Source organism: Periplaneta americana, chromosome 16 (assembly GCF_040183065.1).
Source record: "Periplaneta americana isolate PAMFEO1 chromosome 16, P.americana_PAMFEO1_priV1, whole genome shotgun sequence".
Taxonomy (NCBI): domain Eukaryota; kingdom Metazoa; phylum Arthropoda; class Insecta; order Blattodea; family Blattidae; genus Periplaneta; species Periplaneta americana.
In genome coordinates, this window is record NC_091132.1 from 122,397,551 (window position 1) to 122,418,104 (window position 20,554).

Here is a 20,554-nt window from a genome sequence, read left to right on the forward strand (position 1 = left end):
TACCTGCACAAACAGCGCTCAACGAGCGCGCGCGCTCCTTCGGAGCGGGAGAGCTGTGTTTACCGCTCGCCGAAACGGAGAGAAAGATACGTCAGAATGACATAGACTTGCTGTAGGTAGAGGAGAGGGATACGACCATCTAGTGTAGTGCAGTGTGTAGGCCTATTCTCAGTAACTGTTTCACGTTGCTTACCTACTGCTACACTACAGTATGGAGGAATCTAAAAGACGGAACATAACATTTAACAATTTACAGCTCGAACTTATTGATCTTCAATGTGACCTAAGGGCTAAAGATCGTTTGAATAATACTACTAGTCTGGTTGAGTTTTACAAGACTAAACATTAGCAATAATATCCACGACTACACAGGCTGGCTGTGAAAATGATTGCTATGTTTGGCTCAACATTTATATATATGAGCAACTGGTTTCCATAATCAACTTTAATAAAGGCAGATATCGAACATCTGTAACCGATGTTTCATTATGATCAGTAGGCTACTGTTCCTTTCAGCTGCCAACAGCATAAAACCTCGTTTTGATGTACTGATAAATAAAGATATAACAAAACGATATTTTACATTTAAGTTGCTATAGAATTTCTATTACTTCTGTAAAATAAATATTTCTTTATTAATTAATAATAGTCCAAGATAGTTTTGCAAACACTGAACGGGAATTCATTTCATAAGCACTCGTAATAGTACTTCCTTTTGTGTATATTTTGTACGAGATCACCCCTTCTTCCAGTCCACCCTTATACAGAGCGCAGCTAATATCTGCATTCCGCTCATGAGCTGTGAGCCGGCTCGGAGAGCGCAAACCTTGTGCAGGCCTGGTCTAGATTTTTGATATGCCTTGCATATACGAATCTCTGATAGGTTAGGTTGGTTTAGGCTTTTGATATGCCTTGCATATACGGAACTGTAACAGGTTAGGTTATGTTAGTTTAGGCTTTTTGTATGCCTTTCATACACTGAGCGAATTAATGAGCGTTTTGCATTAATTTTCAAGTTTTCTAACTCTTTATTTCACGTATTAAATAATAATTTATAGACTAACTACACAGATAAATTCTTTCCAATCTTTACTTACTTTCTAATGTGTTTTCATATATGAATCTCTGATAGGTTAGATTAGTTTAGGCTTTTGATATGCCTTGCATATACGAAACTGTAACAGATTAGGTTATGTTAGTTTAGGTTTTTTGTATGCCTTTCATACCCTGAGTGAACTGAAATGTGCGTTTTGCATTAATTTTGAAGTTTTCTAAGTCTTTATTTCACGTGTTAAATAATCACTGTTAGGTTAACTACTCAGATCAATTCTTTCCAATCTTTACTTACTTTCTAATATGTTTTCATACATGAATCTCTGATAGGTTAGATTAGTTTAGGCTTTTGATATCCCTTGCATATACGAAACTGTAACAGGTTAGGCTATGTTAGTTTAGGCTTTTTGTATGCCTTTCATACATTGAGTGAAATGAAATGTGCGTTTTGAATTAAATTGTTAAGTTTTCTAACTCTTTATTTCACGTGTTAAATAATCACTTTTAGGTTAACTAAAGACATAAATTCCTTCCAATCTTTACTTAATTTCTAATATGTTTTCAAGTCAACTGACGTTTCACATGAATTCTTCATATTCCAGACTACTTTTGCTTTGAAAATTAGACCACTTTTTCACTTTTTTCGTCAAAAAACCTTCAGTGTCGCGCGCTGTAGAAAATCCAGAAAGTTCATTCCCTTCTTTAAAAATTCCTACCAAAATTATGGTAAAATTACACCATTCCTTCATAAACGAATATTATCAGAGCTAGCGGTTTCTGAACCCACACAAAAAACAAGTTACATGCACATAGGATTGTGGCTATTGGTCTACGTCATGCAGTCCCTTTTTACACTCAGCATAAGACAAACACCGATTACAGCAGGGATGTCGAACAGCGCTCTCGAGCTATGAACTGCAGAGCCTTCACTCCTCCCTTACCATGCAACGGTTGAACACAGGTAGCAGGCAGTCCGGCCGAATGATAGTAAACAAAAACGAAACTGCAGCGGCTGGTACTTTGATAACTTTTATACATCTTACCAATTGATTAGGAACTCAGTTTAGATTTGCACTTGATGAACTCTGATAAACAAAGAATGTAGCCTACATGAGGATGAATTATGATAATGATGATGATGATGATAATAATAATAATGATGACAATAATAATAATAATAATAATAATAATAATAATAATATAGAGTTTTATCTACTGGGTCATGCCATGAATGTTGTTCGTTAGTGACGGAAATAAATCATAATAATAATGTTGTTAATATTATGTTTAAAATATCAACTTTGTGTGTATGTGTTGTAGCAGTGCAACTTCAAGTTCGTAAACGTAAACTGTTTTCATGTATAAAATTAATTACTTTTAGCGTGACTTGAAATTTTTTGATAGTTTTACAGATTCAAAAATATCTCCTTCTCTAGTTCGATCCTTTAGTGAAATGACATCTATAAGATCTCCACAAACATTGAAATCTGAGTCGACACTCCTTATGAATATACTGTAGCTAGCTGCGCCATATCTTTCCGATCGGTATTTTCATCAAGAGCTATAGTGAGTAACAAGTGAAAGTTTTCATTCTTGCTATCAGTTGTTTCTCCAAGTTATCTCCCATTTATGTTACGAGCTCTGCAACAATATTACGAGACAAACATATAGATTTAAAATCATTAACGTATTCCGGACATATCCCTTTTGCAACATCTATGAGACAGCGTTTCACAAATTCACCGTTAGTAAATAGCTTTGAAGCCGTTGCAATAATTTCACAAATTTTGTAGCTAGTACGAACCAAGCTTATTCTACGAAAACCCGATGATGATGATGATGATGATGATGATGATGATGATGATGATGATGATGAAAGGTTTTCTGAATTCAGTCTTGATTTTAATTCTTCTACAGCCTTTTCACGAGTGAAACCGGATAACTTTTCTGGTCCATAAGCTTCAGCATGACGTGTAGAATTAAAATGCCTTTTAATATTATGATGGCCAATGTATCCAAGTTCCTTTCTACATATTAAGCAATGTGCCTTTCCGTCCTTTAAGATAAATAAATATTTATCTGTTCACTCACTATTGAATCGTCGTTCCACATCCATACCAGCCGCCAAAGTTGATAAACACACTGCGTACAGAACACTGCTACAGCGAGCTGACTGACTGTCGTTTCAGTTCAGCTTTGGTAGGAAACAGTTTTAATCGTTTCACAGTTTGAGAGCGCTGTTCGACATCCCTGGATTACAGTGATCTTAAGGAAGCGGTGTTATACAGGGTGTAAGGGGGTATAAGTACCTCATAAGGAAGATAAAAATGTTCTCACAATTTTTCTTCTAATTGAAATATTTAACTAATTATTCAATTTTACAATATTAGACGTTTTGCAACGTTGCTAGATGAGGAAGAGGGGGTGGCTTACAAGTACACACAGTACAGCTAAAGCGGGTACAGACATACCAGTGCAAAACAGATGCTCTGTTCTAATGCGAAAGCGGACAGAACAATTGTTGTTTATATAAAACGAGCAGCAGATACAAACTTTCAATCTCAATAACAGAACATTATGTTAAATTTACATTTTATTTAACAACATTGCTCCATTTTTATTGTAGGTCTAAAAAATAAACAATAATGGTTTACTGCACAAAATCACACGAACTTTTAATGAAAAAATTTTAATCTCTCCCACTTTTGAAATGCAGTATCATTTTTAAAGAAATTTCTGGTTGTGTGATTTTTGAAACGGGGTAAGAGACTCCCAATTTCTAATAAATAGTTGAGAAATGTTTTTTGCGGATAATCATGATTACTTGGGAACAATATTAAGGAACTATGGAAACTGAATTGATGAAGGCAGAAAGTTAAAACGTTGAATAGGTAACCTTCTTTGCGGAAAAACTTGACGGTACATCCTTCTTGTCGCACTTGAAATACGACGAATTTCTTCATAAATTAATAATATATCACGATATTCCTGGACTGTGAATGATATTGTAAGTTGTTTATCGAATACCCTGTACTGAACTGCCATCAGCTCGGCAGCAGAGCTATGGACAGGGAGCTTGAACTCAGCTGATCTGTACGTCTGTGCAGACTACGGACTATCAGCAAATGAATCCTGCTAACCACGTTGCCACGTCTCTCATGCCAGAATATTAACAAATTTAAGCATGTATTATTATTTAATTTCACGAAAACGTAATAGAACACACAAATGTTTATTTAAAATAATATTAACTCTTTGCTAGATGTATCTACTGATGTAATTGTTTTCGTAATTTTAGTAACGATAAGCAGTATAACGCGAATAAAGTAAGGAAATAATTTTTTTTTTTTCTGGGAAAACTGTAAAGTTTTGACCCTATGTTGTATGGACATTTTTTGATTCTGTAGACTGTCCCCGACGACTGTGAAAAGGAGGCACTTATACCCCTTACCCCTGTATGAAGGTCCCGGGAGTTAAGATATTTAGTGCATATAGCGGAGACAATGTGTTTCAACGAATAAATATTGAGTAAAATATTGTAAAGGAACTGGACAGTAAGCAGTTCAGTGCAAGGTTTGTCCTTCAGTCACAAGGGGATGAAAACGAAAATACATAGGTCCATTGTAATGCTAATATACAGGGTGTTTCAAAAATACGGGGCATAATTTCAGGTATGTATTTCCCACATACAGACAATCAAAATAGTTCATTACAACATGTGTCCGGAAATGCTTCATTTCCGAGTTATGGCCTTCACAACATTGAAATTCACCGGAACGTTTTTCTTTCCGCAGGTCGTTGTCATTACAGAAGATGTTCAAAATGTCCACCTCCTGCTTGAATACAGACCTCACATCGATGTCTCATTGACTGCTGCAAGAACCACTGACAGAACCTAACTCGTGCAGGGTAATCCGCTGGTGACAGGGCCTGTACACGTTGCAAATCATAAGGATACAATTGATACTCTTTAAACAGTCTCCAGATAGTCGTATGAGGAACATTGACTTGCAACGCTACCCTTCGTGTGCTGATAGAAGGAGTCATGTTCACAGCCTCCAGAATCTCCTCCTGTACTTCTGGAGTTGTAGATCTTGGTCGTCCCTTTCCCAAGCCAGGAGAGTTAAATTTTCCATACTCGCACAGACAGTAATGGAGACGTACAAATGTCTTCCGATCTGGACATTGTCGCTGTGGGTACCTCTCCTGGTACAAACGACGAGCCAGCGCAGCATTGCCGTCCGCCTTACCGTACATGAAGTGTATCTCTGCCAGCTCTTGATTTGAATACATGTCGCACAGTCTAACGCCTACACAACACTGAATGTAACCTTCGCCTCGGAATGAACTGTCAGAGTGCCCTCTTAATGTCTCCTTTGACGGCAACGACCTGCGGAAAGAAAAACGTTTCGGTGAATTTCAATGTTGTGAAGGCCATAACTAGGAAATAAAGCATTTCCGGACACATGTTGTAATGAACTATTTTGATTGTCTACATGTGGGAAATACATACCTGAAATTATGCCCCGTATTTTTTAAACAACCTGTATATACAGGGACATCATTTTATTTTTACTAACATTTTTAATATTAACTTGCCTGTACCTCTGGATCAACGCCGTTTGCTACCCCCTTCCACGACTGGAGTTTGATGATACTGGCGACATATACAAACAAATCACTTTACTAGGTATAGGAGGGAAGAAAAGTAGTTCATCCATTTACGTAAACTAGGAAATATTACGCTTTTGAGTTTGATCATTTTCATTAGGTTTTTGTTTAATCAAAATGCAGTACACTATTAACAATAAGTGTTTTTACTCACGAACTGAGCTGTCCATGTGGACGTATTCATTATGCAGTGTATATTATAATGTCTACAGCACATTAGCGTGCAATATAGAGATTGAAGTTAAATTGAAAAATAACCATTATATGGACATTTAAACACATTTTTGAAAATGGTGGCCGTTCTTTTCGATACAGGCTTCAGTTCTAATGTGCATACTATCGCACTATAGACTATTATACCTAATTCCAATTACCAGTTTCGTCTTTCGTACTAGAAACTGATGTTGAAATAATTCTGTACCTTCTCTATAAAAGAGTACCTTACGTACTGTAAATTCAGTCTTCATTTCTGCCCGATCCGAAAAGATAAAATTACTCAGACATCCTATCTACTGTCCGTCCAAGTGGTTGTGTCGTAGGGTCGTAGAAAGGGAGGAAATCACGTGACAATTACTTAACGAGGCCCTTTTATTTAAGTTATTTTAAACAACTGTATAATATTACGTAGACGTCCAATTCCTAACAGAAATTAATGTTTTCAGAAAAGAGCTAAGACAGCCGAGCTTTTACAGAGGAGCGAGGAGAAGCAGGTGGGGGAAATCGGGATGCGACGCAGGCAAACGGACAGTACCTGTGCGAAAATATGATTCAATATTGAAAGCTCTTTCGTCACTGGAAAACGCGAACATATTTCTGTAACGTACTATACTCACTTACTCAGTGCTGGTTACTATATGTAGCCTTGATTCTGTGTGGAGGACAGTTCGAATTTCATTAGTAGAAGGGGTGGGAGTGAAGTACATTAAAAAACTCAGGTACAATAAAAATTGAAGTAAAAATAAAATGATGTCCCTGTATATATATGTGTGTGTATGCGTTTTCTTGAAGTCAGTGCTTTTTCAGTCGACAGATGACAACGTGGTAATACGGAACAAAATGGCCGACATTGGTGTAAGATTAAACCAGCAAACTCTCACCAAATTCCTGAATTCGGAGGTCGAGTCCTTAATTCGCATCCATCAACGGTTGAGAAATATTTATGGAAATAATACTGTGGATGTGGTGCTGTTCGATGCTGGACTAGAACAAGCTCAGTATAATAGTGTCATACGTAGCTGAGTGACCAGCCGTCCTCTGCAGTTGCAGATGTTTTAATTTAATTTATTAAATGAGGTTGCAATCTTGTGTGTGTTTTTGTTTTCGTATGTTAGTGTGATGTATTTTTTTGTGTTCTTGTGCTTCTGTTGTATTCTTATGTTTTTTGTGATTGTGTTTTGTCTTACGTTTTATGTTGTCTATTATGTTGGGGTTGTATCCGTTTTCTTGTGCTATGTATTTGATTGTGTTTAGTTCTTCGTTGTAATCCTGTTGGTTCATTGGTATGTTGAGTAGTCTGTGTACCATTGTTCGGAATGCAGCTTGTTTGTGTTGTGTGGGGTGGTTGGAAGTGTTGTGTATGTGTGTTGTTGTTGTTGTTGTTGTTGTTGTTGTTGTGGGTTTTCTGTATACTTTGAATGTGTGTTTGTTGTCTACCAGGTACGATAAAATTTAACACAAGAAATTCATATAACACATATTCCGAAGTGATACAGTGTTAAAAGTTGTGTAATCAAGATGTATGAAAATATTGCTTATTTCAAGATGTGTTCATGATAGAAGTCCCGAAAATTCGCTGGTTGGCTTTTCGAGGACCAGGCCCGAGGTGGTTCTTTGAACTTAGGCCGATATTGCCACATTGTGCACCCTACATATCATTATTGTTCCAGTCTGGCGGGTAGTCTGTATGACATTCGTGAATATGATGCTGACAGGTCTGTCTTCCTGCCTCAGTTCTGACAGAGACTTCTGATAAATCCCAAAAACCTGAGTCCTAAGCCCTTCCTAAATCATATTCGGAAATGCGTACAACCTACTACCTGAAAGACTTCGCCGAGCTTATTTTGAACTATTGCAGATGAGAGATGAAATGAAAGGGATGTGGACTTTGTTGGTGGAATGAAAGAGGTAATCGGGATTACCCCGCAAAAATCTCTTTACAATGCCTGATTTACAAATTCCATCACAACCTAGACGGGGATCGCCGCTGAACTCCTGCGACGCAACCTGGTTATAATGTTATTGCTGACGAGACACGAGTCCGTTACTTGGAACCCGATGCCAAATGATAGTCAGTGAAATGACACTAATAACTAGACAGTGGATGCGAGATGACTTAAGGAAAAGTGAAGTTGTTTCGTATCGGAGTATATGGCACGTGCTGCGTTTTTGTGTACCTGGCGAGTACAGCAGCGTACATAACGAATGAACCCCGGTCCACATTGCAACACAATGTGTGCAGTTGTGTTATCCTGCTCAAGTATTTAGTACGAGTTGAATGGTGTAGTACTGATCCATTCATAATGTCGAAGTCAAAACAAATTCGCTTGGAGATACGAAATGCAATTAAGAAGTATGAGAGTGACATTTTATGTATTAACGAAGACAATATCATGTGTAATGTATGTGAAATTGAAATAAAAACCAGAACAACTCAGGCTATAGAGAAACATTGCAACAGTACATCGCACAGGATATGCGTTGAAATGAAATCTGAGGAACCATCTACATCATCATCATCATCATCATCATCATCATCATCATCATTTAGTTGTGCGGGTCTAACGACACGTGCAACATGATGCTCAGTACAAATATTCCTCTAAAGTCTAAAGAAATTGAGTGATCCCCATTTTAGAGGTTTTCTTCAGAAATTCTCTCGATACAAAAACTGTTTAAACGATAGACGAAGACGATTCAGCTTCGACAACTTACGAGAATATATCGTCGTTTACTGCAACGCTGGTAATTGCATCAATGATGACGAGGGCTGAACTTGCAAGGTATGTACTACGGTACGTTATTTTTATTTTCCTTCTGACTATACGGAGATACAGTAGCATGTTGACGTCGTCTGTTTACATTTATAACCTGTTCAGCCAATGGTCTGAATGAAAAAAATGTAACATATATTAAATATGCACCTACATTCAACGATAAGTCATCCCGCATCCACTGTCTACTAATAACATTATCGATTGACAATTATTGTCATCGTTGGGAAAAGTGAAAGGAGTGCCCAAAGAAACAGTGCTCTATAGGATTCTTTATGAAAGGATAGATGGAGTGAAGAAATAAGGAAGTTAATAAAAGAGGTGGTTACAATTCGTGGAGGGAGACATGGAAAGGGAAGATTGCCAGGTGATAGGGAAAAGACTGTAGAAGAGATAAATGGACGAAAATTGTGAGGGAGGCTCAAGCCCATCATGGGCTGTAATAATTTCCTTGGAAGAAGAACAGTAATATTACCGAGGAAGGAAAAGTTCAAGACTATTGGCAAGGGCTATACAATTATATCCTAACGTTACAAAAGGTGAGGGATTGTACTCGTCAAATCCGTTCGTCGGAAGCAAAAATGAGAGAATCACAAAATTTCAGTTGGCGAAGTCTTTCAATTCTTTGGTCTCTTAAAAGAAAACCTTCATGGACACATTCTGAAGTTCTGAGGACGATGAATCTCTCAGGAGATCCAGGAATTTTACCGAGGCAGTAAACACAATTTTGAATAAAGTTCAACAATAATTTTAGAAAAGGACGATTACTACAGTGAGAAAGTAGTGGCAAAAAAAAAAAAACCCGGACCGACCCTTGTAGCTGATACAAAAGAATCCTGTGCTGAGTATTGTGTCAAACTGTGGTTATTTTAATATGGATAGTGAAGCCAGAGGTATGTACTGCTATTTAATGTAAAAATACGCGGTTACCTTTGCCGAATAGAAGTAGAAATGTAATATTGATGCCAGATGAAAATAAAACTCTCAAAGTTATTTCGTCTGTAAGTTTGAGGCACTGAAGGAAACAAAAGACTGTAAGAATCGAACAAATGGCCTTCTATGCCCCAGGTTGCGGGTTCGATCCCGGGCCAGGTCGATGGCATTTAAGTGTGCTTAAATGTGACAGGCTCATATCAGTAGATTTACTGGCATGTAAAGGAACTTCTGCGGGACAAAATTCCGGCGCATCCGGCGACGCTGATATAACCTCTGCAGTTGCGAGCGTCGTTAAATAAAACATAACATTTTCGAACAAATGCAATAAATTCCATTGTTACAATTAATTATACAAGACTAATTGTGACTAGCAAAATTTGAATCTGTAACTCTGAAATCAGCTAGAAGAGTCGGTCCGGGATTTTTTGCCACTACTGTACTCGTATTAAAGAGATAGACTTGATCCACTCTAATTTTCATTTTCATATATTATATAATAAAATATCCACAGTGAAATAGATTGGAGACTTTCTTTTCTGTCTACTTTTTTAGTTTATTTAACGACATTGTATCAATTATTAGTTTACTTAGCGTCGACGGGGTTGGTGATAGCGAGATGGTATTTCGGGAGATGAGGCTGAGGACTTGCCAAGAGTTTACCTGACATTCGCCTTACAGTTGGAGAAAACCTCGGAAATAACTCAACCATGTAATCAGGCTGGTCGGGAATCGAATCCACGCTCGATCGCAGCTTCGGATCAGTAGACAAGCATCTATATTTTTCAGACTTTATATTTAAGAGCAGGATAGTTAAGTGCTGTAAACCGGTGTAAGATATTCCGCTTAGGATCAGATTGAACTCGCCCCAGTTTGTGGATTGTTCAGAGTATTTTTCAGTACTTCTTCTAAATATGTGTAAGGTGACATTAAGCTGTGATTGGAAGTAGGCCTACTTTAAAATATTTATGTAATTTAATATTCGTAATATTGAAATATAATGAAATTTGTACCAATTAAAATTAGTAACTGGATTCCTCTCATATTGTTGTAGGCCTACACTTATTCATAGTGTTCTGCTGAAGGACAGGTATTTAACTGCAAACCCGTATTCTTCAATATTTCCTATTTTCCGCCTTCCTCTTAGTCTCCATAAACGTTCCATGCATCTTAATGTTGTCTATCATCTGATATTTTGTTCTGCCACGAACTTTTCTTCCATTCACCATTTCTTCCAATATATCCTTGAGTAGGCAGTTTCTTCTTAGCCAGTGGCCCATCCAATTCCTTTTTCTCTTCCTGATCAGCAGACAGTGTATGCGAGATGACTTAAGGAAAAGTGAAGTTGTTTCGTATCGGAGTATATGGCACGTGCCGCGTCGTTCGTCTTTTGTGTACCTGGCGAGTACAGCAGCGTACATAACGAAGGAATCCCGGTCCACATTGCAACACAATGTGTGCAGTTGTGTTATCCTGCTCAAGTATTTAGTACGAATTGAATAGTGTAGTGCTGATCCATTCATAATGTCGAAGTCAAAACGTTAAATTCGCTTGAGATACGAAATGCAATTAAGAAGTATGAGAGTGACATTTTATGTTATTAACGGAGACAATATTGTGTGTAATGTATGTAATATTGAAATAAAAACCAGAACAACTCTGGCTATAGAGAAACATTGCAACAATACATCGCACAGGATATGCGTTGAAATGAAATCTGAGGAACCATCATCATCATCATAATCATCATCATCATCATCATCATCATCATTTAGTTGTACAAGTCTAAACGACACGTGCAACATGATGTTCAGTGCAAATATTCCTCTAAAGAAATTGAGTGATTTCCATTTTAGAGTTTTTCTTCAGAAATTATCTCGATACAAAAACTGTTTAAGCGATAGGCGAAGACGATTCAGCTTCGACAACTTACGAGAATATATCGTCGTTTACTGCAACGCTGGTAATTGCATCAATGATGACGAGGACTGAACTTGCAAGGTATGTACTACAGTAGGCTACTACAGTACATTATTTTTCTTTATTTTTCTTTTCCTTCTGACTGTACGGAGATACAGTAGCATGTTGACGTCGACTGTTTACGTTTAAAACCTGTTCAGTCAATGATCTGAATGAAAAAGATAACATATAGTAAATGTGCACCTACATTCAACGATAAGTCATCCCGCATCCACTGTCTACTGATCAGTTTTAGAATTATCCTTTCTTCAGCCGCTCTTTTTAGCACGCTTCGTTTCTTATTTTGTCTGTCCATTTCACACGTTCCATTCTTCTGTATATTCACATTTGAAATGATTCTAGTCGCTTCTCTTCACTTCGTCGTGATGTCCATATTTCTCTCCATACAATACCATATTCCACACAAAGCACTTCAGTAGTCAGTAGTCTGCAGAATATGCACCTTATTCTATTAAAAGCTCCCTTTGCCATTGCTATCCTTCTTTTGACTTCCTGGTAGCAGCTCATGTTACTGATTATAGTACACACCAAGTATTTGAAGCTGTTCATTTCGAATTCTCAAGTTTACTTTCTTTAGTTTTATTCATATAACCATGATCTTCGTCTTGTTTGCATACATAATACTGTATTTTTGTGTACCGTATCTTCATTCATATTTTCATGAAATTTTAACCCAAACCTTTATATTACCACAAAATATTCATAAAAATCATGATAAAATAAGCACTTAAATAGGGGTAAAATAACCACCACAAAATCACATTCCTTCGCATAGGCTAAAACTTGCAGTGTTAGCATTTAATGGAGCTACAGTCATGGGTTCGAATACTACTTAGCTTTGGATGTTGTACCATTGTTATTGTTGTAGTAGCTGTTTTCTCAGGTAGAGGCCTAACATAGGAAAGGGTTTCGCTAAAGTGAAGTTGTAGAAGCCCCTAAAGAGTTGAGATGGTAAAACCACAGTCTAGTATATACAGTCACGAAGCTTAATACTTACTAAATATGCAAACGTAAACAGTTGAAATATGCATCCATAGATAGTTGTTCAACACCAGGATCGCTACTATCGCCTCATCACAGACTCTTTCCCTAGCAGACCATAAAAATATGTATTGTACTTTTGATATCGTGTTCTTTTGAAAAAAATTAACACCTTCCTTCCACTATTTAAATATGAAATACATAAGGTTTATATATTATTTTCATAAAATAAATACAGTGGGTGATCAAATTATTAGGGACACTTGGTAAAAGTAGGAATTTCATCTTCAAATTCACATAAAACACAAGTAATTTGGATTTTCTCAACTGGAAAAGCTTTATTACTCTGAATAGTGTTTTATAAACAATATTATTACATATTTAATTGTGTAATAATGAATATGGAATGAAATAAACAAGAAAACTAATATTTTGTCACACATCCCTTTGCAGCAATTACAGTTTTAACTTTCTTTGGCATACTAGAAATGCATTGAAGACAATTTTTTTTTAATTTATTGGCTGTGATGCCACATATTGATCAGTTTTTCTATTAAAGATTGTTTATTTGTAATAATTTCTGAATGAATTTGCCTCTTCATTAGCCTCAAATATTTTCAATCGGATTAAGGTCCGGAGAGTTACCAGGCCAATCCAGAACCCTAATTTTGTTATCAGACAGGAATTTTGTTACCTTATTTGCCTTGTGACAGGGCGCAGAGGTGTGCATGAACACAAAATAACCATCTGGAAACCATTCACGGACTTGTGAAAGAAGCCGTTCCTTCAGAACCTTTATGTATTGATATTGTCTCATCATTCCTTGAACAAAATACAGACGACCAGTTCCATGACCACTAATCACAGACCACACCATGAGGCTTAGATAATGTTTAACAGTCTTCTACATAGAAAGGCGCCAATAAGAGATGCTGGAATCAACATATCTTCTATGACAACCCGTCGGAGGATCAAAGAGTTTGGGTTTTCATGTCGCACTCGAATCAAGAAACCATTCCTGAAACCATACATGATGAAGAAGCGTCTCTCTTGGGTAAAGCAGCATCAATCTTGGACTGTGGATGATTGGAAAAAAGTGAGTTCTTTGTCATTCACATGAGTTCTTTGTTGGTCACAATTTTACTTTGTTCAAATGTGTTTTATGTACTGTTTATTTCTTTTTTCAGGTGTGTTTTTCAGATGAATCTACCATACAGATACTTGCTGACAAATCTGTGTTCGTTAGAAGGCGTAAAGGTGAAAAGTACAATAATGACTGTATTATGAAGACTGTTAAACATCCTCTAAGCCTCAAGGTGTGGTCTGTGATTAGTGGTCATGGTCGTCTGTATATTGTTCAAGGAATGATGAGACAATATCAATACATAAAGGTGCTGAAGGAACGGCTTCTTCCACAAGTCCGTGAATGGTTTCCAGATGGTGATTTTGTGTTCGTGCACGACTCTGCGCCCTGTCACAAGGCAAATAAGGTGACAAAATTCCTGTCTCACAACAAAATTGAGGTTATGGATTGGCCTGGTACCTCTCCGGACCTTAATCGGATTGAAAATATTTGGGAGCTAATGAAGAGGCAAATTCATTCAGAAATTATTACAAATAAAACATGTTTAATAGAAAAACTGATCAATGTGAGGCATCACGGTCAAGAAATTAAGAACAATTGTATCCAATACACTTCTAGCATGCCAAATAGAGTTAATGCTGTAATTGCTGCAAAGGGCTGTGTGACAAAATATTAGTTTTCTTGTTTATTCCGTTCCATATTCATTATTACACAATTAAATATGTGATAATATTGTTTATAAAACACTATTTAGAGTAATAAAGCTTTTCCAGTTGAGAAAATCCAAATTACTTGTACTTTATGTGAATTTGAAGATGAAATTCCTACTTTTACCAAGTGTCCCTAATAATTTGATCACCCACTGTATTATATTCTGTAAACTCACCTTCCTGGATCTTTCGGAAGAAGGATAACTCTAACCTATTTTTCTTACAATTTATAGTACTACAAACGTTTGTCCCATATTATTATTATTCAAATTATTGTATTTTAGTCATTTACATTTATTACAACCGATAACGAACATTTCACAGTTTACATAGCTTTTCACAATGCGAAATACGGCACAGTCAATGCTTTTTCGATCGGGTTTTCTATTTCAGTGTATGGAGCTCAGTGAAATATTATGTTATAACTTTATTGCTTATCATTGCTAAGTTTTATTTAGTGTAATGTGTCCATAAGTTCCGTTTACTTCTTTTTGCATAATATGTTGCAGAAATAATTACAAAACTGTGTTATTTTAATGTGAAGAGAATTTTACATGTTAACATAATCTGTTCGCGTCAACAATACAAGTTTAGAATGGAAGCTATTTTGAGGATTAATAAAAAAGATTTTATATTGTGATTTTAATATAGCAAATCTACCTTCCTTGATAAAGACAGAAAATTCATCATACCACTCTTATGAAATTAGTGTACGTACGATTGTTACTTCGTCTCTTAAGTAGTAGATAAATACAATAATTCAGTACTCAATTGTGGTATTAAAATACAGACAAACTGAATGTGCGGAGTTTCATACATACATTATGCTTAATTATAATGTATAATTGCGAATTTAGGAATATAAGATATAGTAAACATAACCTATAATATTTCCATATGAATGGCAGGGCATTGGAGACCACTAAAATTAGACAGAAAGGGGCAACTCGGACAGTAAACATAACCTATAATTTCAACATATCGTGCGGTGCAACTAAAAATTATTGAATCGTGCATAAATGAATGTACAAGAATTTCGCAATATTTAATCGAAATATAGGCAGGTAGATCTATTACACATACGAACAACGTAATTTTCACACCAAAAATAATATTACACCCTAACTCGCAAGGAATTATGCTTGAAGTGTCTCCTAATCATTGTTTTAAATTTTATTAATGCAATTACACTACATTTTAGAGAAATATATGTTACTTTTTATGCATTCCAATTAATTTATATGGTTGAAACGCCGCCCTTCGTAATCAGGTTAAGCGAGTCACATGGTCTGCCTTACGGCCTGTATTAGATCACGATGGCAGTGACACAGTCTATTGTTCCTATACTCACAGCGCTCCAAGCGGCTAGCAACTATCGCGAGAAATGCAACTCGTTGGCAAAAAATCATCCCAAGCTTCGTAACTGTATATAGTAGTCTGTGGTTTTTCGTTCTTTAAGTAGGAGCCACGAAAGACTTGCGAAGGACGGTGATATATGATCATATCGTTGGATGTTGCATACGTATCTGACGCACATATTCTGAACTCGCTGTAACTTGACTGACAGTTTAGAACTTAGGTCACTTAACAAAAGTCACAATAATCGAAATGCGAATATAGGAAAGGATTTCGCTAAAGTGAAGTTGTAAGAGCCCCTAAAGAGTTGAGATGTTAAAACTCCAGAAAGTATGAAAACCCTCGATTTGTTTAGCCCAGTTTCGGAAAGGGCGGCACAGGTAGTTAAGGCTGGACGCCGCTAGGTGTCGACGCCAGATGGCGCGCACGCTCGGCGTCGGCCGCCGCCGCGGCCCGTCAGTGCGAGGGATGACGTCGCGGTAACGAGATGGTGTGTGCCGGGGATGCGCTGAGGGCCTGGGTGCTATCGGCGCTGGTGGTGCACGGGGCAGTGGCGGGCAACCCCGACGCCAAGCGCCTGTACGACGACCTCCTCAGCAACTACAACAAACTGGTGCGTCCCGTCGTCAACACGTCGGACGTCCTCAGGGTCTGCATCAAGCTCAAGTTGTCCCAACTCATAGACGTGGTAAGCTCGCTGTGACGGACATTTTGTCAGCGTTTAAAGTAGAACTGCAGATCGACCCCCTACGAGTGCGCCCCTCTGTGTAACAATTGTCATGCTTAAATGTATGTAACATGGCGTCTTCCCTGTTGGAAGGCCTGTGTTCGATTCTCCAACATACATAGTGAAATGTATCTATTTTATTGCCGGCGTTGAACGTTTATAAATCTCGTCTCAACTCGTCTTCGTTACTATATATTACACCCCAGTTCCTAATCAGAAATTGGTTCCATGAAATACATATGAGTACCCTTTCACTCACCTCTGATTCTTAGTCATATCGTAATATTGCGTGCTGAATTTTATTTTAATAGCTTAAATTAATAGCTATTAACTACATTAAATTAATTTTTTACAATTCATGTTGGAAAATTCAATTCAATTTATTTGGCCATTAGACATACAGTTTTAGGCTTCGTCAGAATTCATTGAAAAACATATAAATACATTTTTTAAAAACTCTAATAAAGAAACAGTAAAATTTAAATAATACAATGAAAACATGAAATAATTTGAAACTTTTAAATTAAAGAAAACTTAACTAAATTGCAATTAAACTTATTTATTAAAATACAATTTCATACAAATTTGTGTTGAAAAACTCAGCAATAGAATAAAAAGGATTATTTAATAACCAATTGTAAAATCTAGTTTTGAAGCTATTGATTGGTAATTTATAATATTGACTTGGGAGCTTATTATATAATTTCATCCCCATAATTAAAAAGTTTGTATTGCTCTTGTGTAATCTACAATATGGAATATTAATTTGTTCACTATTTCTAATTTCATGATCATGATCATAAATGTTCAGCTAAGCTTCGTGTTAATAACATATATCAAAATATGATTAATTATTATTCAGTCAATATGGCTTAAGCACCGCATTACATATGAAAGAAAAACATATGAGAAAAAATATTGATGTGTTACAGCCTATTTAATCTTGATACAAACGTTTTCGCCCCTAATGGGGCATCTTCAGGACAAATATAAGTATCATCTAAAATCAATTACAGTACAAGCTTTACATTTGAAACTGCCTTGACAAGAATAAAATATGACATGGTGACAATATTATCTATACCAACATTAAATGTCCTGTCAAAATATTAAAAACAAATGTATTTTAAAACAGTGTGAATGTGCTTAGCCATACTAAGTACATCCCTTGTATGGTATCTCAAATGTATTGTGTTATCAATAAAATCATTAAAATACTAAAGCTATACAAATTAAAATCTAATATTATCAAACGTGGAGTCATAAATCGTGTATAACTAATTTCGTGGAGTAATTCTCGTGATTCTTGATTTTAGATGATACTTATATTTGTACCTGAAGATGCTCCATTAGAGGCGAAAACATTTGTATCAAGATTAAATAGGATGTAACACATCAATATTTTTTCTCATTTGTTTTTCTTTAATATGTAATGCAATATTGACTGAATAATAATTAATCATACTTTGATATATGTTAGTATTACATTAAATTAGATTGAATCTTCGGTATCCCCACAATATATACAGGAGAGTAAATTTTTTTAAACAAAAAAGCCGCCCTAAATAAGGGTTCGGGTGAAACGAGCGTTGAGGGACTTCCGTCGATTTTAGCAAGACTTCTGTTGCATTCAAATAATTATAAAATACGATAATTTGGTCCAGGGAGCATCCGTTTTTGGTGCAAAGATAGTTCGTTTGGCGTGTTTCTTAATTGAAATTTACAAGATTTACAAGATTTTTATTGCAAGCAAAAATTACATACAATAACAAAGATTTTACAATACTATTGTAATACTCGTATATGAATATTCTTCAAAATTCGAAATTGATTACAAATCTCATAGTCAAATAGTCTACATATTACAAATTATTGTATAAATACAGAGTAACTGGGTCACACCCGAAAAAGCAAGATGCTTGAGGTCGGTTATGACCAATAATGAAAACTGGATAGAAGAAATAATAATAATAAAATAATAAATAAAATAATAATAGTAATAATAATAATAATAATAATCATCATCTGATTAAAACTGTTAAATGTAATTACACATAAACTTTAAAAAGAATAAGAAAAAAAAACAAACAAAAACAAATGAACAAAACGGTACCATAGCCTATACATAAACATACTAAGTTAAGAATACAACATTGTTAAATTGACAGAAAAAAAATAAAGAATAAGAATTTACGTGATTATAATTTCAGAAACAGTTCAAGCACTTGTTTTTTTAATAATGTATTGTTTAATAATTTTAGTTTAGGATTCCTCTTTATAAAACCATTATATAATCTTGGACCGTAATTAGAACTGTGCCTTAGATCTGCTTCAGTCTTACATTTTGGTTCAATGAGGGGGAGCGAAATATTGTATCTTCTTGTGTTGTGGCCATGATCGGATGATATGAATTTAGCTTGATATTTATGGTAGTGATTAAAAATAGTATACATAAGTGGGTCGGTGTCTATTCCAAAATCGACGGAAGTCCCTCAACGCTCGTTTAACCAGGGTTCGAATAGATCGGCCTACTAATCAATTCGTAAAGAATAATCATTAAAACCAATTGTGTGACAGTTTGAAAGCAAAAAGAAAACATTAAGATAAATGATAAGAAAACATAGGAAATCATTTACAATAAAAGTTTGCTGGGTACAAATGATTACTAATTATAGCTAAGGATGATTTTAACATATGAGATCCTATGGCAGCAATCGTTGCATCAGAAATTTTAAATTGTTTAAGTTGATTTAAAGTTTCTCGTGGGATCGTGCCACGTACTTAAATTATTTTCACATTCCTCGACCTCATATCACTTATATAATCCGCTCAACTAACCCAGTAACCATATCCCATACCTCGGCTTAATGTCACTTAGCTATCCCCTCATTTAACCCTTAAATTGACAAAGTATCCTATAGGATATATCATGTTAATAGGCTATATGCTGTAATTTTAATAGAACAATAGAAAAAATTGATAGGAAAATTAATATTTCACTGTACTATAATATTGTACAACATATAAAATATGAACATTGCGAAAGTTGTTTCCTTTACGGTCCGACAAGGTTTAATAAACTGGTGTGATTGTACGCTAATTCTATGGTGTGGGGCGCTATTATTTATTGGCCTAAATGAAACTTAAGATGTACTACTAAAATAATACTATTTAATATACGATAATTACAAAACCCTTTACATAATGGAATTACTTACAATACACTTAATGCAACAAAGCACTCCTACTTCTAGATCTCCAGGATTAGGACTTAAACTTTGAGAATTGTTTATTTATTTTTATTTATTTTATTTAAATTTAAATATACAGAATAAAGAATATAATTACACATAAGAGAAATAGAAATAAAGTAATACAATCAATATAAAAAAGGAGATACAGTAGTATTAACAAAATTTGAGACCGAATGAGCAGCGCTCGTGTTCGGTCGCAGTTCAGATATAATATTATTAGGCCTATAAGGGAATATAAAATAAAATAAAATAAAATAAAATAGGAAATAAAATTAAAATTACAGTTATAGAAATTATGTAATACAATATTAATATGAGAGAAATATAGAAAAAAAAATGAAATAGGAACTAAAATTTAAATTTCAACGGCAATGGAATTATATATTATAATATTAACACTAGAGAAGAATAATATCGCACGTGAAAAGTAGGACAATATATATATATATATATATATATATATATATATATATATATATATATATTATAGAATAAAAATATAATATAGGTTGATTAATTCATACACATAGAAATTAATCAAATTGAAGACATTAACCCGTTTCTAATTTTCTTGTTATATGTTAGTGGGTTACATGTTAGAAGTTCTGGGTGTAATATAGCTAAAGCATTGTACAACCGAGGGCCAAAATTAATGCTATGCTTTAGACCAGCAGATGTGAGACATTTAGGTTCTACTAAAGTTGAATTAATATTTCGTCTTGTGTCATAATTATGTGTCTGTAATATAAACTTATTACGATTTTTATGATAAAATTTTAACAGCGTATACTTATAAATTAATTTAGTTAGATAAT

At 35.3% G+C, this 20,554-nt stretch overlaps 2 protein-coding genes across 4 annotated transcripts in view; one reads left to right on the top strand and one right to left on the bottom strand.

Annotated features, from left to right (window-relative positions):
- Positions 1 to 20,554, bottom strand: part of LOC138691194 (glucose dehydrogenase [FAD, quinone]-like) — a 177,845-nt gene that overhangs the window by 73,884 nt on the left and 83,407 nt on the right. The window lies entirely within an intron of this gene.
- nAChRalpha4 (nicotinic acetylcholine receptor alpha4) overlaps positions 16,217 to 20,554 on the top strand; it is a 647,992-nt gene continuing 643,654 nt past the window's right edge. For both annotated transcript variants that reach the window (XM_069812978.1, XM_069812979.1), the window contains exon 1: positions 16,217 to 16,446. In XM_069812978.1, the coding sequence (XP_069669079.1) occupies positions 16,246 to 16,446 (201 nt within the window). In that variant the 5' untranslated portion in view covers positions 16,217 to 16,245. The remainder of the gene's footprint in view (positions 16,447 to 20,554) is intronic.